Here is a 12610-nt window from a genome sequence, read left to right as displayed (position 1 = left end):
AAAGCCAATTTGGCAATGCTCTAAATCTGAATTATTTTAATGACCAGCAGTGTCTATTTTCTGGTTGCAAAAAAAGACTAAATGTATGGAAGTCTATGAAACAAATAACCCCAGTTCTCACTTGATGTATTACTTCTGTCAACATTTTTCTGATGCGTTTAAGGTCTCAAATGCTAGTTTAAATTCTTCACAGTTCATTTTCAAAATAATGGACCTGTTTTAAAATAAAGTATTTCAATCTTTAGTTGAATTCTCCATTTTTGGTACATTTGGAAACTCTACAGTTGACCAGAGGGACGCGGGTTCAAATCCCCAAACAGACCAAGTTTACGTCAACTGGTACCTGGTGAGATGCTAGTTCTAACCATAGACTAAAGGCTCTAACCTGTGGGCACTGCTGAGGTGCCAGTAAGCAAAACATTGGACCCCCCCTTCCTCTCCCGGTGTTTTATAGTCGCTGCCCCCTACTCATTATACTACGGAGATTGATTTAATGCAGAGTCACATTGAGGGGGTTGAGTGATCCTACAGGGAGAAAACACATACTTGTCAGTAGGAGATGTATTTAATTTATTCACAAAGAAAAACACATCCTGACTCCTGCCCTCCTGAGTCAAAACAAAAGGCACTGTGACACAATGATAAAATAACCTCTTACTGACCTCAAAAGACTGACAAACAATAATACGGACTATGATAGGGCACAAGCTAACAGATCACAATTTAAATGTATTGTACTGTATGGATAATTAAAATGTGTGCGGTAATACGCAGTATTCTACATGTTCTTGGGATTTTGGTAAAGGATTGGAGAATTTGTGTCAAACACACACTACATTATGTTAAATCTGTGAGTTCTATATCCTAGTCAACAGACCTGTTCTTTCCTTAATAAACACTTCCATATATTTTCTGTTTAGTTTGATTAACTATTGAAAAGACTTGGTCTCATTTTCCCTTGTGCATGTGCAGGGCAAAACGTTCCGTTCCGTATCAATCAAAGGGCTGTGTATTCCACTCGTGTCCGTGTTTGCCGGACTGTGACCGCCATTAAGTGACAGACCAGCACTAACAAACAATCTCGATCTCGAAGCCTTATAGGATGTCTTGATAGGTTCAAAATCGGCTCTGTCAATGTATACATCCAGCTCTTCATTTTCCCCAGGAGACATAGGCACCAAATTCATTCTGCTGCACACATTTTCTCTGTAACATGACAAGTTATTAAAGGCCTTGCTGATGCATGGCAGTGCTCAGTGATCACGATGAGATTGTGCATAGATCCGTGCACTTTGCTCCGCTCTCACACATCAGACTCATAGCCTCTGTTACTTTTAAAAAAAAAGTTTTAGCTACAGATAAGATGCATTTCAAATGTGACTCTCTACTACAACATATACTGTATTGAAAGACGGGGGAGGACTTATCATGCAGTTGAAGTTCAACTGATAAATCATGGTGACTGTGAAGAAGCAGCCATATTTCCATTGGATGCTTCAGGGGTGGCCAACCATTCAGAGGTTAAGAGCCACATTTGTCTATGTTACTGCAAAGAGCCACATCAAACACACAGTCACTGATACCGCTTGTTTCAGTTTTTTGTTTTCTGGAGACAAGATTTCAACCACGTCACTGGTGCATTTTTGTGGCATTGGGATATATATTTTTTAAATCCTCTGAAGCAGAGAGAGGAGCTGTGGATTATTGTTATTGATTAATGCATCAGTGTTTCTTAGGGTCAAAAACACTAAACTCACAACTTAAAATGAAGGCGTTTAGTTTATTTAATAAAAGAGCACATGTTCAATGTGAAAAGTGACAGTACTGTAGTTAAAGATTATTTGCAATTTGGTGCTATATATATATATATTTTTTTTTAATTATATATATTATTTAAACACCTTGAATTTCAGGGGGGGGCGCGGGGCTCAGTTGGCGGAGCGCAGCGCCCCTCCAAGACAATGGTAGGGGAAACACTGGATAATGTTTAATCAACGATAGGTTCCCCCCTCCTCCCCCCCCAAAGGTGATTGGTTCACTGCATCGCAGGTATTATTGTGATTGGCTCTTGGGCCACCTGTCATCCTCTCACACTGACACTTGACACCACACATACACACGTAGGGAGAGCCGGGACGAAAGTAACAGAGCGATTTTATCCGAGCCCAAACAACTTTCACCGGCCAAATTACGTCAGAATTATCAGCATTCGATACTTAACAGACCTACTAAATATCAGGTTTAACTGTCAGGAGTAGTGTTGTCACGATACCAACATTTTGGTTTCGATACCAAGTCAAGAATTCCGATTCTTTTTCGAAACAGTCTTAAATGTAATTATTGTGCTTTATTTCACACCAGAACCATAACTATAAAACAAACTTTTAAACAATGAGAACAATAAATAAAATAAATGACAAGAATTCGAATTAAATAAAATTCAAATATTTCTTACAGACAGGCCTTGTGGTGTCCGTAGGCTTGCCCTCACTGTCAGAGATATAGCTAAAATACATCAAAATGTCGCTTCTGGCGTCTTTTTTGTCAACAAGCCGAGGCGCAGCAGCAGTTGCACTCCCACTTGCAGCCATGCTTCTCGTTTTCTCACATGCTCTGGTAGCTAGCGCGTGCACGAGAGACGGGAGAGACTTAGAGCGTGCTTGAAAGGGGCGGGACTGTAGGCACGGCTGCAGTGCAGGGAGTGGAAGCAGAGCGCTGACCACACACGGCTCTTATTAAAACAACGCTTTCTCACCGGAGTACTTTCCCCCGTCATTCTAAAAGTACCATACTAATGAAAGGGAGGAATAGTAACGTTTTTAAGGGCAGGGTATCGCGGTATACCTTTCAAGTATCGGTACACCGTGCAACACTAGTCAGGAGTCAGTGTCTCTCCCCCAAACTCACACATTTAAAATTTCGATATGAACTGAAGAGCCGCATGGAACTAGGCAAAGAGCCGCATGCGGCTCGAGAGCCGCGGGTTGGCCACCCCTGCTTAGGAGATGAAATTCTGCAAATTCCCCATTTGCATTTCAGGCGTCGATCTCGCACAACCACAATCCTCATCATATACAATCACTTCGGGGAAAATTGTAGATGTATTCATGAGGCTAGATAAGTAATTTCTCCATCACAAACCCTGGTAGTAGATATTAATTTGTACATCTAGATATGCAAGATTTACAATTCAACGTGCTACCATACATTCGCAAATTCTGCTGTTGATTTAGAGTGTTGGTTTGTCTTGCTACAGTAGCCAATATCATTTTTCAATTGTTAATGTATAGGCCTACTGTTGATGATTTTTATAAAAAAATTAAACAAAATTATAATATATCTCACACTTTTCTAACAGATACAGCATTTCATCACAGTGCCATTTTCCTTCCACAAAATAGTTTTGATCTTTAAAATCTGTATAACACTTTGTATTCTTATCCCTAAAATTGCCTTACGGCCCTGTCTGCTCTTTATTCTTGAAATGCATATTAGGCTGTTTGCGTGCATGATATAAAAACTATAAACATAGTCTACACACGTTCAGAATTTATCAGGAAAACATGTTTGATAATTTACTATATTGACACTAAATCTTTGCTGCTTATTTTTAAAGAATTGTATAAATGAAAAAAAGATAATAATAACTGTGCAGTGAAAGCGAAATCAATAACAACCCACACAATTCAGAACAATTGCTAGTCTTGTTGTTAAGTTTAGTGTTAACTTTATGAGGACTTCTCAAAGTTTGGATGTCTTTGTCCAAAGCATTACAGCTTTCTTCGAGAGTTAATTGCAATGCATAGTGTCCGTGCCATTCTGTGCCATTTTACTAAATAAGAATACATCAGAAATGCTGCAATGTGTCAAGATACAGTACATGAGCTGCTTTTGCTGTTATGGGGAAGTACAAATAAAGCATTACAGCTCCTCTCCCACTTGCGTGAGTATACCATGTCCAGAGCAAAGCTAAATTTTTTCCCATCAGAATCAACCATTAGCAAATATGACTTGAAGGATATATTTTGAGCATAAAAGCAATGATAAACACAAATAGTTTGCTGGAGACTTTAAACTGATGTATTACAATACTGATGGTTTTACTAAAGCTTCGTCAAGGATGATTGACAATGGCAAAACAAGGGCAAAGAAATGTGTCGGTAATTTCACCACGATCCAATCGAAGCCAGCACATTTACTTCAAGTGTTTATCTTAAGATGAGTCATTTCGAAGACTTGTCAAAACAATATTAGCAAGATATCGCATCATTACCGTTTTTTCCTTGCATACCATAAAAAAAGTCAGTGCCAATCTTAATTCTTATCATTTTGGGGAGTGTGTGGGAGAACTTTGGGGTTTAAGCCTTTGTAGACCATTGCACACTGCAGGAAAGGGAAAACCCCAAAAAGCATAATAGTGTCTCTCTAAAAAAATGTATACAACTATGCTAACCTTTATTTTTCTTCCTCAATATCATGCATGATAATGACAGGACATTTGTAATGTGTCCTCGACAACGATTCAGGTAAACAAAGTATGTGACATCATCCAGACAGCACAGCTCATTGTCTGTTGTTTGTCCATTCATTTCAGGTGTTCCAGCTGTTTTTGTGGCAGTGTGGGCGATTGTCAGGGCAACGCTAGCAGATGTAAGGTGAGAGAGCAAATTACAATATGTTTAAATACAGGTCTTCTTTCTACACCAAAAATACCAAGTTTGAAAAAAGGTCAACAAGTGGTATGGATAAGCTTGAATATAAACAAAACAAGATCCACTAAAACAACTTTGGGAATTATCTTATAATTGTGCTGACATTCAAATCAACAGTGAAATATATTAAAATATTCAGGATTTAATTTGCAAAATAAACTTGGATGGAAACTTCGCTCTCCTGGGAAGGCTTTCCAAATGATTTCGGAACCTGGCAGCTGAGATTTGCTCGCAATGCCATGTTTGCTCAGCTCACAGTCGACTTCCTCAAAGAGGTTTCATGCGGGGGGATCAGGGTCCTGAAGCAAGCTTTTCCACACCAAAACTTTTAGAAAAATTGATATCGCTCTGTGCACAAGGGTAATGTGTAATGTAGAAAATGGTAAGGACAATTCCTAAAACTGATCCACATCCTCTTAGTTTTCATTGCAATCCCTTTGATTGGCCTAAACCAGGGGTATTCAACTACAATTGAAGCACTCCTTTGTGTATCAGTCAATTCTCACAGAGCTAAATCCCAGATCAAATGCACGCTGAAGGTTCTTTGAGCATTTTTTCTCTCACTGATTGTGCTGTTAAGTTAAATGTTTGTTGTTTGTGTTTCATGTATTGTGTCTGGATACTTTGTCTGTTGATGTTGGACATGGAGCTGCTGTGACGCAAGTCAAATTTCAGACTTGATCTGACCAATAAAGTATTATCGTATCGTATCGTATACAATTCAACAAGGTCTGGTCAGAGGAAAGGTCCGGATCACCATAATGTCTAACTTGCGTTATGAATTAGTATGATATATATTGAAGTAGCCAAGAAGCCGTATCAATGTCTGCATGTAATCAACAAGTGACTGAAAAATTACATTAAAAAAGCACAATTAAAAAACTTTTGGACAATATTTATTGTGACTTAACATTGAACTTTACACATATATAATTAAGCAATAGCTCACGACAGGCCGTGGTATATGCTCATTATATCACAGCTAAGGGGCGTGGTTCGGCCCGACGCGAAGCGGAGGGTCGACAACCCCCTTAGCTGTGATATAATGAGCATATATCACAGACTGAAGTGAGCTATTGCTTTTATAAAACGGTTACCAAGTGTGGCAATATGAAAGAAAAATACACACTCTAATTTAAATAGTTTTTATTAGTAAATAATGATGTTCAAAATAAAATAGTCCCTCCGTTGCCTTCTGCACAAAACATAGTGCAATGTGGTTGCTATGCAACAACACTAACAGCAAGCGAACATATTAGACAGAGAGCGTTGATCCATTATTGGGCTGTTTATTTACATTAATGTGTATGTTGCTGTTTATTGTGCATCCACTGAAAAACTGTCCAGCATCAGTAGCATGGCTTACGTGGTCATTTGTATACGTTGAGGTTGTTCGAGGCTGTTGCTTGGCGTGGCGAGAATATTGCTCCACTTTCTCCGGTCCCCGAGATTGGGTTTCCAGTAGCTCTGGAGAGAGCTTTGGCACCTGTGGCCACTAACGGTCATAATTTCTCTGCTTTGTTTCAAGACCCGCATCAGAAAGCTTTTGAATGGTGGTACTTTTCCAGTTGTTCTACCTGCTCTTCACGTAGCTCTGCATGTCGTAGTTTAGGTGCTTTTTTTTCTGGAGATAGGCACTGCTCAATCCACTCCTCAATACTATAGTAAGACCCCCCCGGAGTTCGAAGTTAATCTTAAATGTTTCCATTTTATGCTTTGTAAGTTTGTTTCGTAACGGAAGACATTTAAATATGTTTATAAAACTGACAAGTCAAATCAAGCAATCTGATTGCTCCATAGCGTTTTTGCGGACCTCTTTGATTACAGATTTGAAAACATCGTTGCTTGCTTTAAAAGTAGCACAATTCATTATGTTAACCTTTCAAAAGTATCTAGATATCCCTGCCCTAATGCCAAAGGAACTGCACACTGAATATGTTTTGCCGTTTGATGTCTATGTCTGGACCGCTGCGTCAAAAAGGAGGGCTTCTGCCACTTCTCCGCTGCTTTCTTGTTTCAGCCCAACGGTATACTGTTTTTCTCAGACGCGGAGGGATACTGAATTGTTGTGAAAAGTAACTTACAATTCTACCTGTGGCATACGCTCAGTATATCACGGCTAAGAATCAATCAGATTGCTTGATTTGACTTGTCCGTTTTATAATGCTGTATATACAACCCCGTCTCACAAATAAACGTGTAATAACTACGTTGGTCCACAACGTAGGACGTAGTATTCCTACGGTGGCCCTGAAGTGCAAGACACCACAGCATTTCAGAAAACGCCACAGCATTTCAGAAAACGCCGCAGCCTTTCAGAAAACGCCGCAGCATTTCAGAAAACACCGCAGCATTTCAGAAAACGCCACAGCATTTCACAAAAAGCCGCAGCATTTCAGAAAACGCCACAGCATTTCAGAAAACGCCACAGCATTTCACAAAACGCCGCAGCATTTCAGAAAACACAACAGCATTTCAGAAAACGCCACAGCATTTCATAAAACACCGCAGCCTTTCAGAAAACGCCGCAGCATTTCAGAAAACGCCACAGCATTTCACAAAACGCCACAGCATTTCCGAAAACACTACAGCATTTCAGAAAACACCACAGCATTTCAGAAAACACCACAGCATTTCAGAAAACACCACAGCATTTCAGGAAACACCACAGCATTTCAGAAAACACCACAGCATTTCAGGAAACACCACAGCATTTCACGACGGAAAGGGTATTCCTTTAGGGCAGGTGTCTCAGACTCCAGGCCCGCGGGCCAGACGTGGCCCGCGAGACAGTTTCTCATGGCCCCTTTGTTGATATCATGTAATAGTGTTAATCTGGCCCGCGCGTTTACGTTTGCGCTTTATATTTCAATTTTATTTTTCCCGCTGCTGCTGCTGCTGCTGGCAGGGAACTGCTGCGCGGAGTTCCCTCGCCCCTCCCCCCTCCGAGGGAACTCCGCCACACGTCAATCAAATGCGCGCAGCGGAATCAATCCAGAGTGATCCAAAAGTGACACAGAGTGGAAGCAAAATATATCGCCATGTCTTCATCAAAACTTTCAGGGAAAAGAAAAATCGATGATGACCACAGAACATTTCAGGAGAAGTGGGAGACTGAATATTTTTTTGTTGAGTACAGGGGAAACGCAACGTGCCTTATATGCACAGAGAAAATCGCTGTATACAAGGAGTAAAATGTCAAAAGTCACTACTCAACTAAACATGCAGAGTATGCAAAATACCTGGGAGATGAGAGAGAGAAAAAAGTCACAGAGCTAAAAAAAATTCTATGGAAGCAACAAAATCTCTTCAAGAAAGGAAGCAATGAGGCTGATTTAGCAGTCGAAGCTAGCTATGTGGTGAGTGAGATGATTGCTAGGGCGGGAAAGCCGTTTACGGAAGGCGAGTTTGTTGCAGGCTGCAAGTATAGTCTGTCCGGAAAAGAAGGGTCAGTTCAACAACATCAGCCTGTCAGCTAACACAGTGGCAGAGCGCATTTCTGACTTATCAAGTGACATATATGATCAGCTGTGCGACAAAGCCAAACTTTTCCGTGCAAACTCTGTGGCTCTTGATGAGAGCACAAACATCACTGACACCGCTCAGCTCGCAATGTATGTCCGTGGTGTTGATGACAATTTTGAGGTGACAGAGGAGTTGCTTACAGTGAAACCAATGCATGGCCAGACCACCGCTCAGGAGATATTTCAGCAACTGTGTGATGCCATTGCAGATATCGGTCTGCCATGGAAGAGGTATGTTGGAATTACGACGGACGGAGCGCCATCAATGACAGGGAGAAAAAACGGGCTGGTGGCACTTGTTCAAAGAAAACTGGAGGAGGAGGGTGTGGAGGAGGCTATTGCTCTGCAATGCATTATCCATCAGCAGGCCCTTTGCAGCAAAGGCTTGAAGTTTGACAATGTGATGTCTATCGTTGTGAAATGCATCAACCATATCAGATCCAGGGGCTTAAAGCACCGCCAGTTCCGTGCTTTTTTGGAGGAAATTGAGTCAGAATATGAGGATGTGCTCTACTTCACAGAGGTACATTGGCTCAGCAGGGGAAACGTCCTGAAGAGGTTTTTTGAGTTGAGAACAGAACTGAAAGTATTCATGCTGGAGAAGGGTGGGATGGCTGTTCCCGAGCTGAGTGATCCCAAATGGCTCATGGACTTAGCTTTTCTTGTTGACATCACGCAGGAGCTGAATGCTCTGAATAAGAAGTTGCAGGGCCAGGGCCAGCTTGTTAGTGCAGCATATGACAATGTCAGAGCATTCTCTACAAAACTGATGTTATGGAAAGCCCAGCTCCCTCAGAAAAACCTCTGCCATTTCCCAGCATGCAAGGCTCTCGTGGACAGGGGAACAGCATTCACTGGTGATAAGTATATTGATGCCATTGTGAAGCTACAGGAGGAATTCGATCAGCGGTTTACAGACTTCAAGACACACAGAGCCACTTTCCAAATGTTTGCAGACCCCTTCTCCTTTGATGTGGAAAATGCCCCTGGTGTGCTTCAAATGGAGCTCATCGGCCTGCAGTGCAATTCTGAGCTCAAAGCCAAGTTCAGGGAAGTGAATGGGAAAGCAGACAAGCTTGGACAGTTCATGAGAGAATTGCCCCCCTCCTTCCCTGAGATTTCCAGGATGTTCAAGCGGACCATGTGCCTTTTTGGGAGCACATATATGTGTGAACAGCTCTTCTCCACCATGAACTTCAATAAGTCAAAGTACAGGTTCAGACTTACTGATGCACATCTTCAAGCCATGCTGAGGGTTTCAACTGCTTCCTCCCTCAAACCAAATGTGGCTCAGCTGTGTGAGAGGAAGCGCTGCCAGGTCTCTACCAGCAAGGAGTAGGCAAGAAAGACATAGTTATGTTGTGAAGAACAGTTCATGTTAAGAAGATGTTGAAGAACTGTTAATGTTGTATTTTTTAATAAATGTTTTGCGGAATACTTGAAGCGGCCCAGACTTGCCCAGACTCTACGTCCAGCGGCCCCCAGGTAAATTGAGTCTGAGACCCCTGCTTTAGGGAGAACACTTCTTGTTTTTGATTGGACAGAGCCAGCCAGAGAAGCACTGCTGTGATTGGTTGTTTTTGCTGCCAGTCAAGAAATGACACTTCGTGATTGGTCAACGCCCGACAGCGCAATATGTCCCAACCATGGTCTCAACACATTAGCCGTTAGCACAAACTCAGAGCTCACAGCTCCTCATATCTGTTCAGAAACTGGACAAAAGTTAAACATGTACAAACCACAGACTGTCTATGTCATGGCGAAAACAGTCGCTGCTTTATTTATGTCTGTATGACGTTGTTGTGAGTGTGTACGGAGCAGCTACAGGTTAGTTTAGCCTAATGGATCCGATTCCATTCAGAAAACACGCATTTTAAAAGCTTTTCGCCTGCCGTCTTGTCTGCAGACTTGTCAAAGCGTTAATTCATGGTTTTTACTAACCGTTATAAGTATGTAGTTACTTCGGCATCACTTTGAAACATGTATTACAATTACATCATGGTGAAATATGTTCATTTGGTTTTAGTTGGTATCTCCCATAGGATTTACATGGAGGTACGCCCCGCCCCCTCTCCAGCGCGTCTTGTTTGAATGACAGGAGCAAACACAGCTGACAGCCGCGGTGAAACTCGAGCGATTAGAGCAATGCAAATATTGGGTAGTCTACCATAGTATTTACATGGAGATAAGCCCCTTAAAAACCATGAATTAATAAAGCATTAATTCTGTGTTTACTGCTGTCATTCAAACAAGACGCTGGAGAGGGGGCGGGGCGTATCTCCATGTAAATCCTATCGGGATCGGATCCATCAGGCTAAACTAACCTGTAGCTGCTCTGTACACACTCACATGTCATACAGACATAAATAAAGCAGCGACTGTATTCACCATGACATAGACAGTCTGTGGTTTGTATATGTTTAACTTTTGTCCAGTCTCTGAAGCTCTGAGGAGCTGTGAGCTCTGAGTGTGTGCTAACAACTAACAGCTGATGTGTTGGGCCAAGCGTCATTTCTTGACTGCCAGCAAAAACAACCAATCACAGCAGTGCTTCTCTGGCTGGCTCTGTCCAATGACCAAGAAGAAGTGGTCTCCCTAAGGAATACCCTTTCCGTCCAATGTGAAATGCTGTGGTGTTTTGTGAAATGCTGTGGTGTTTTGTGAAATGCTGCGGCGTTTTGTGAAATGCTGCGGCGTTGTCTGAAATGCTGCGGCGTTTTGTGAAATGCTGTTGTGTTTTGTGAAATGCTGTGGTGTCTTGCACTTCAGGGCCACCGTATATTTCACCAAAAACGCCTCTGAAATTGTAAGATCCCTACGTATTTTTTCACGATTCATTCCAATGGCCACTATGTCATGTGATCTTCAAATTTCTCCCTGCAGAAAAAAAAAACATGGCCGAACTTCGTTTTATTCTCGGTGGAAAATGCCTATTTTAAAGTTAGTTTGGCCATTAAAATGCGTTTTGATGTCATTTGATGCGAGAAATATGAGTTGTTATTCCAGATTATGTGTGCAGTGGATGTACATGATCTTTAGTTTGCTAGTTATTACTAAGATTACTTCAGGAAATTGTGTCCATACAACGTTTTCATTGTTACCAAGGTGGTTGCTAGGGATGCCGCAATCAATATTATTTCTGTTATGTTGTGTAACTGTTTAATGCTGTTATCTTTATTGCTACCCCCTTCCCCGTCAATTTATAGTGTTGGTCCACAGCGCAAACTTATTAGTTTAACAAAATCCGCATCCAAAATTGTGGCATAGATACGTTATTTTCCCCTGTGCAATTCCAGTCTCACATCTCACATCACATCGTCATTAACAAATACCGGAAACAGACCGAAAACATTAAAAAAAAATAATAATACTTTATTCCGAGTGTGCTTGCTTTTCTCTTTGAAAGTCATCACATAACGGCATTGTAATACACGGTTCGGCTGCATTACATATTACATATCTGTCGTAGTTCTCTATTTATAGAGCCCTGATGAGAAGACTTCTAGACAAACATGAGGAACTGCCGCCAACACTGAAAACGTGACGTGGATCATAAATATATCAGCAATTAAACAACATCTTACATTTCTTGTCACACAATACGTCTCTTCGCAGTATCAACACTAATTCGGCTGACTTTTATATTTGATTCAATTGGTAGATAGGCTGTATTTACACCATAAAGGTGCACAGCTGATATAAAGGGACACCTAGTGGTTAAAGCATGTTATTGAATTTCATTATTTTTATTATTAGATATTAATAGGATCCCGTTAAAGTTAGTCATTACTCGTTATTCTCTACTAATAGTTAATTAAAGACTGTATATAATTACTATTTTCACATCCCTTTCAAGATTTCAAGATTTTCTAAGGTTTATTGACATATCATACACACAAACGGTGTAGTTATGCAATGAATGAAAAACTTGGGTCGCAGGTTCCTCAACAGTGCATAACTAGACATCTATCAATATTTGTGTACGTCAAGCCATGTTAACTATGTTGAAGCACTTATTTTAACTGATATTATACATTATACTCTTATAAGATGTATGTAGATATTTCATCTCCGGCCTTGTCAGGTATTGAAAAATCAATAAATAAAGAACACAGAATTATTAAATATAAAACACAGAATTTGTGTGATTATACTAAATGATTTACAAATAAACACCACTGCATATTTACAACTGTTACACTTGCTGATGTAACGCACATTTTTCCAACTTGGGATCAATAAAGTATATCTTGACAAGTGCATGTTTCAGGCTTATCAATTAACAACAGGAGGGGTCACAAACATAAGACCAGCTGTTAAATAAAGCTGTTCTGACCTTAGCTGGCATGTGGGTAGATATATAGCTGCCCATTA

General features: G+C 40.8%; 1 protein-coding gene across 1 annotated transcript in view; it reads left to right on the top strand.

Moving 5' to 3' along the window:
• The window catches only part of pth2ra (parathyroid hormone 2 receptor a), a 206364-nt gene that overhangs the window by 146909 nt on the left and 46845 nt on the right, over positions 1-12610 (top strand). Inside the window, exon 13 of the mRNA XM_079663531.1 lies at positions 4595-4655. Within this exon, the coding sequence (XP_079519657.1) occupies positions 4595-4655 (61 nt within the window). The remainder of the gene's footprint in view (positions 1-4594; positions 4656-12610) is intronic.

Source organism: Notothenia rossii (genome assembly GCF_949606895.1).
Source record: "Notothenia rossii genome assembly, chromosome: 2".
NCBI lineage: Eukaryota > Metazoa > Chordata > Actinopteri > Perciformes > Nototheniidae > Notothenia > Notothenia rossii.
The sequence above is the reverse complement of the archived record's forward strand: the minus strand, read 5'-3'. Positions and strand labels throughout refer to the sequence as shown.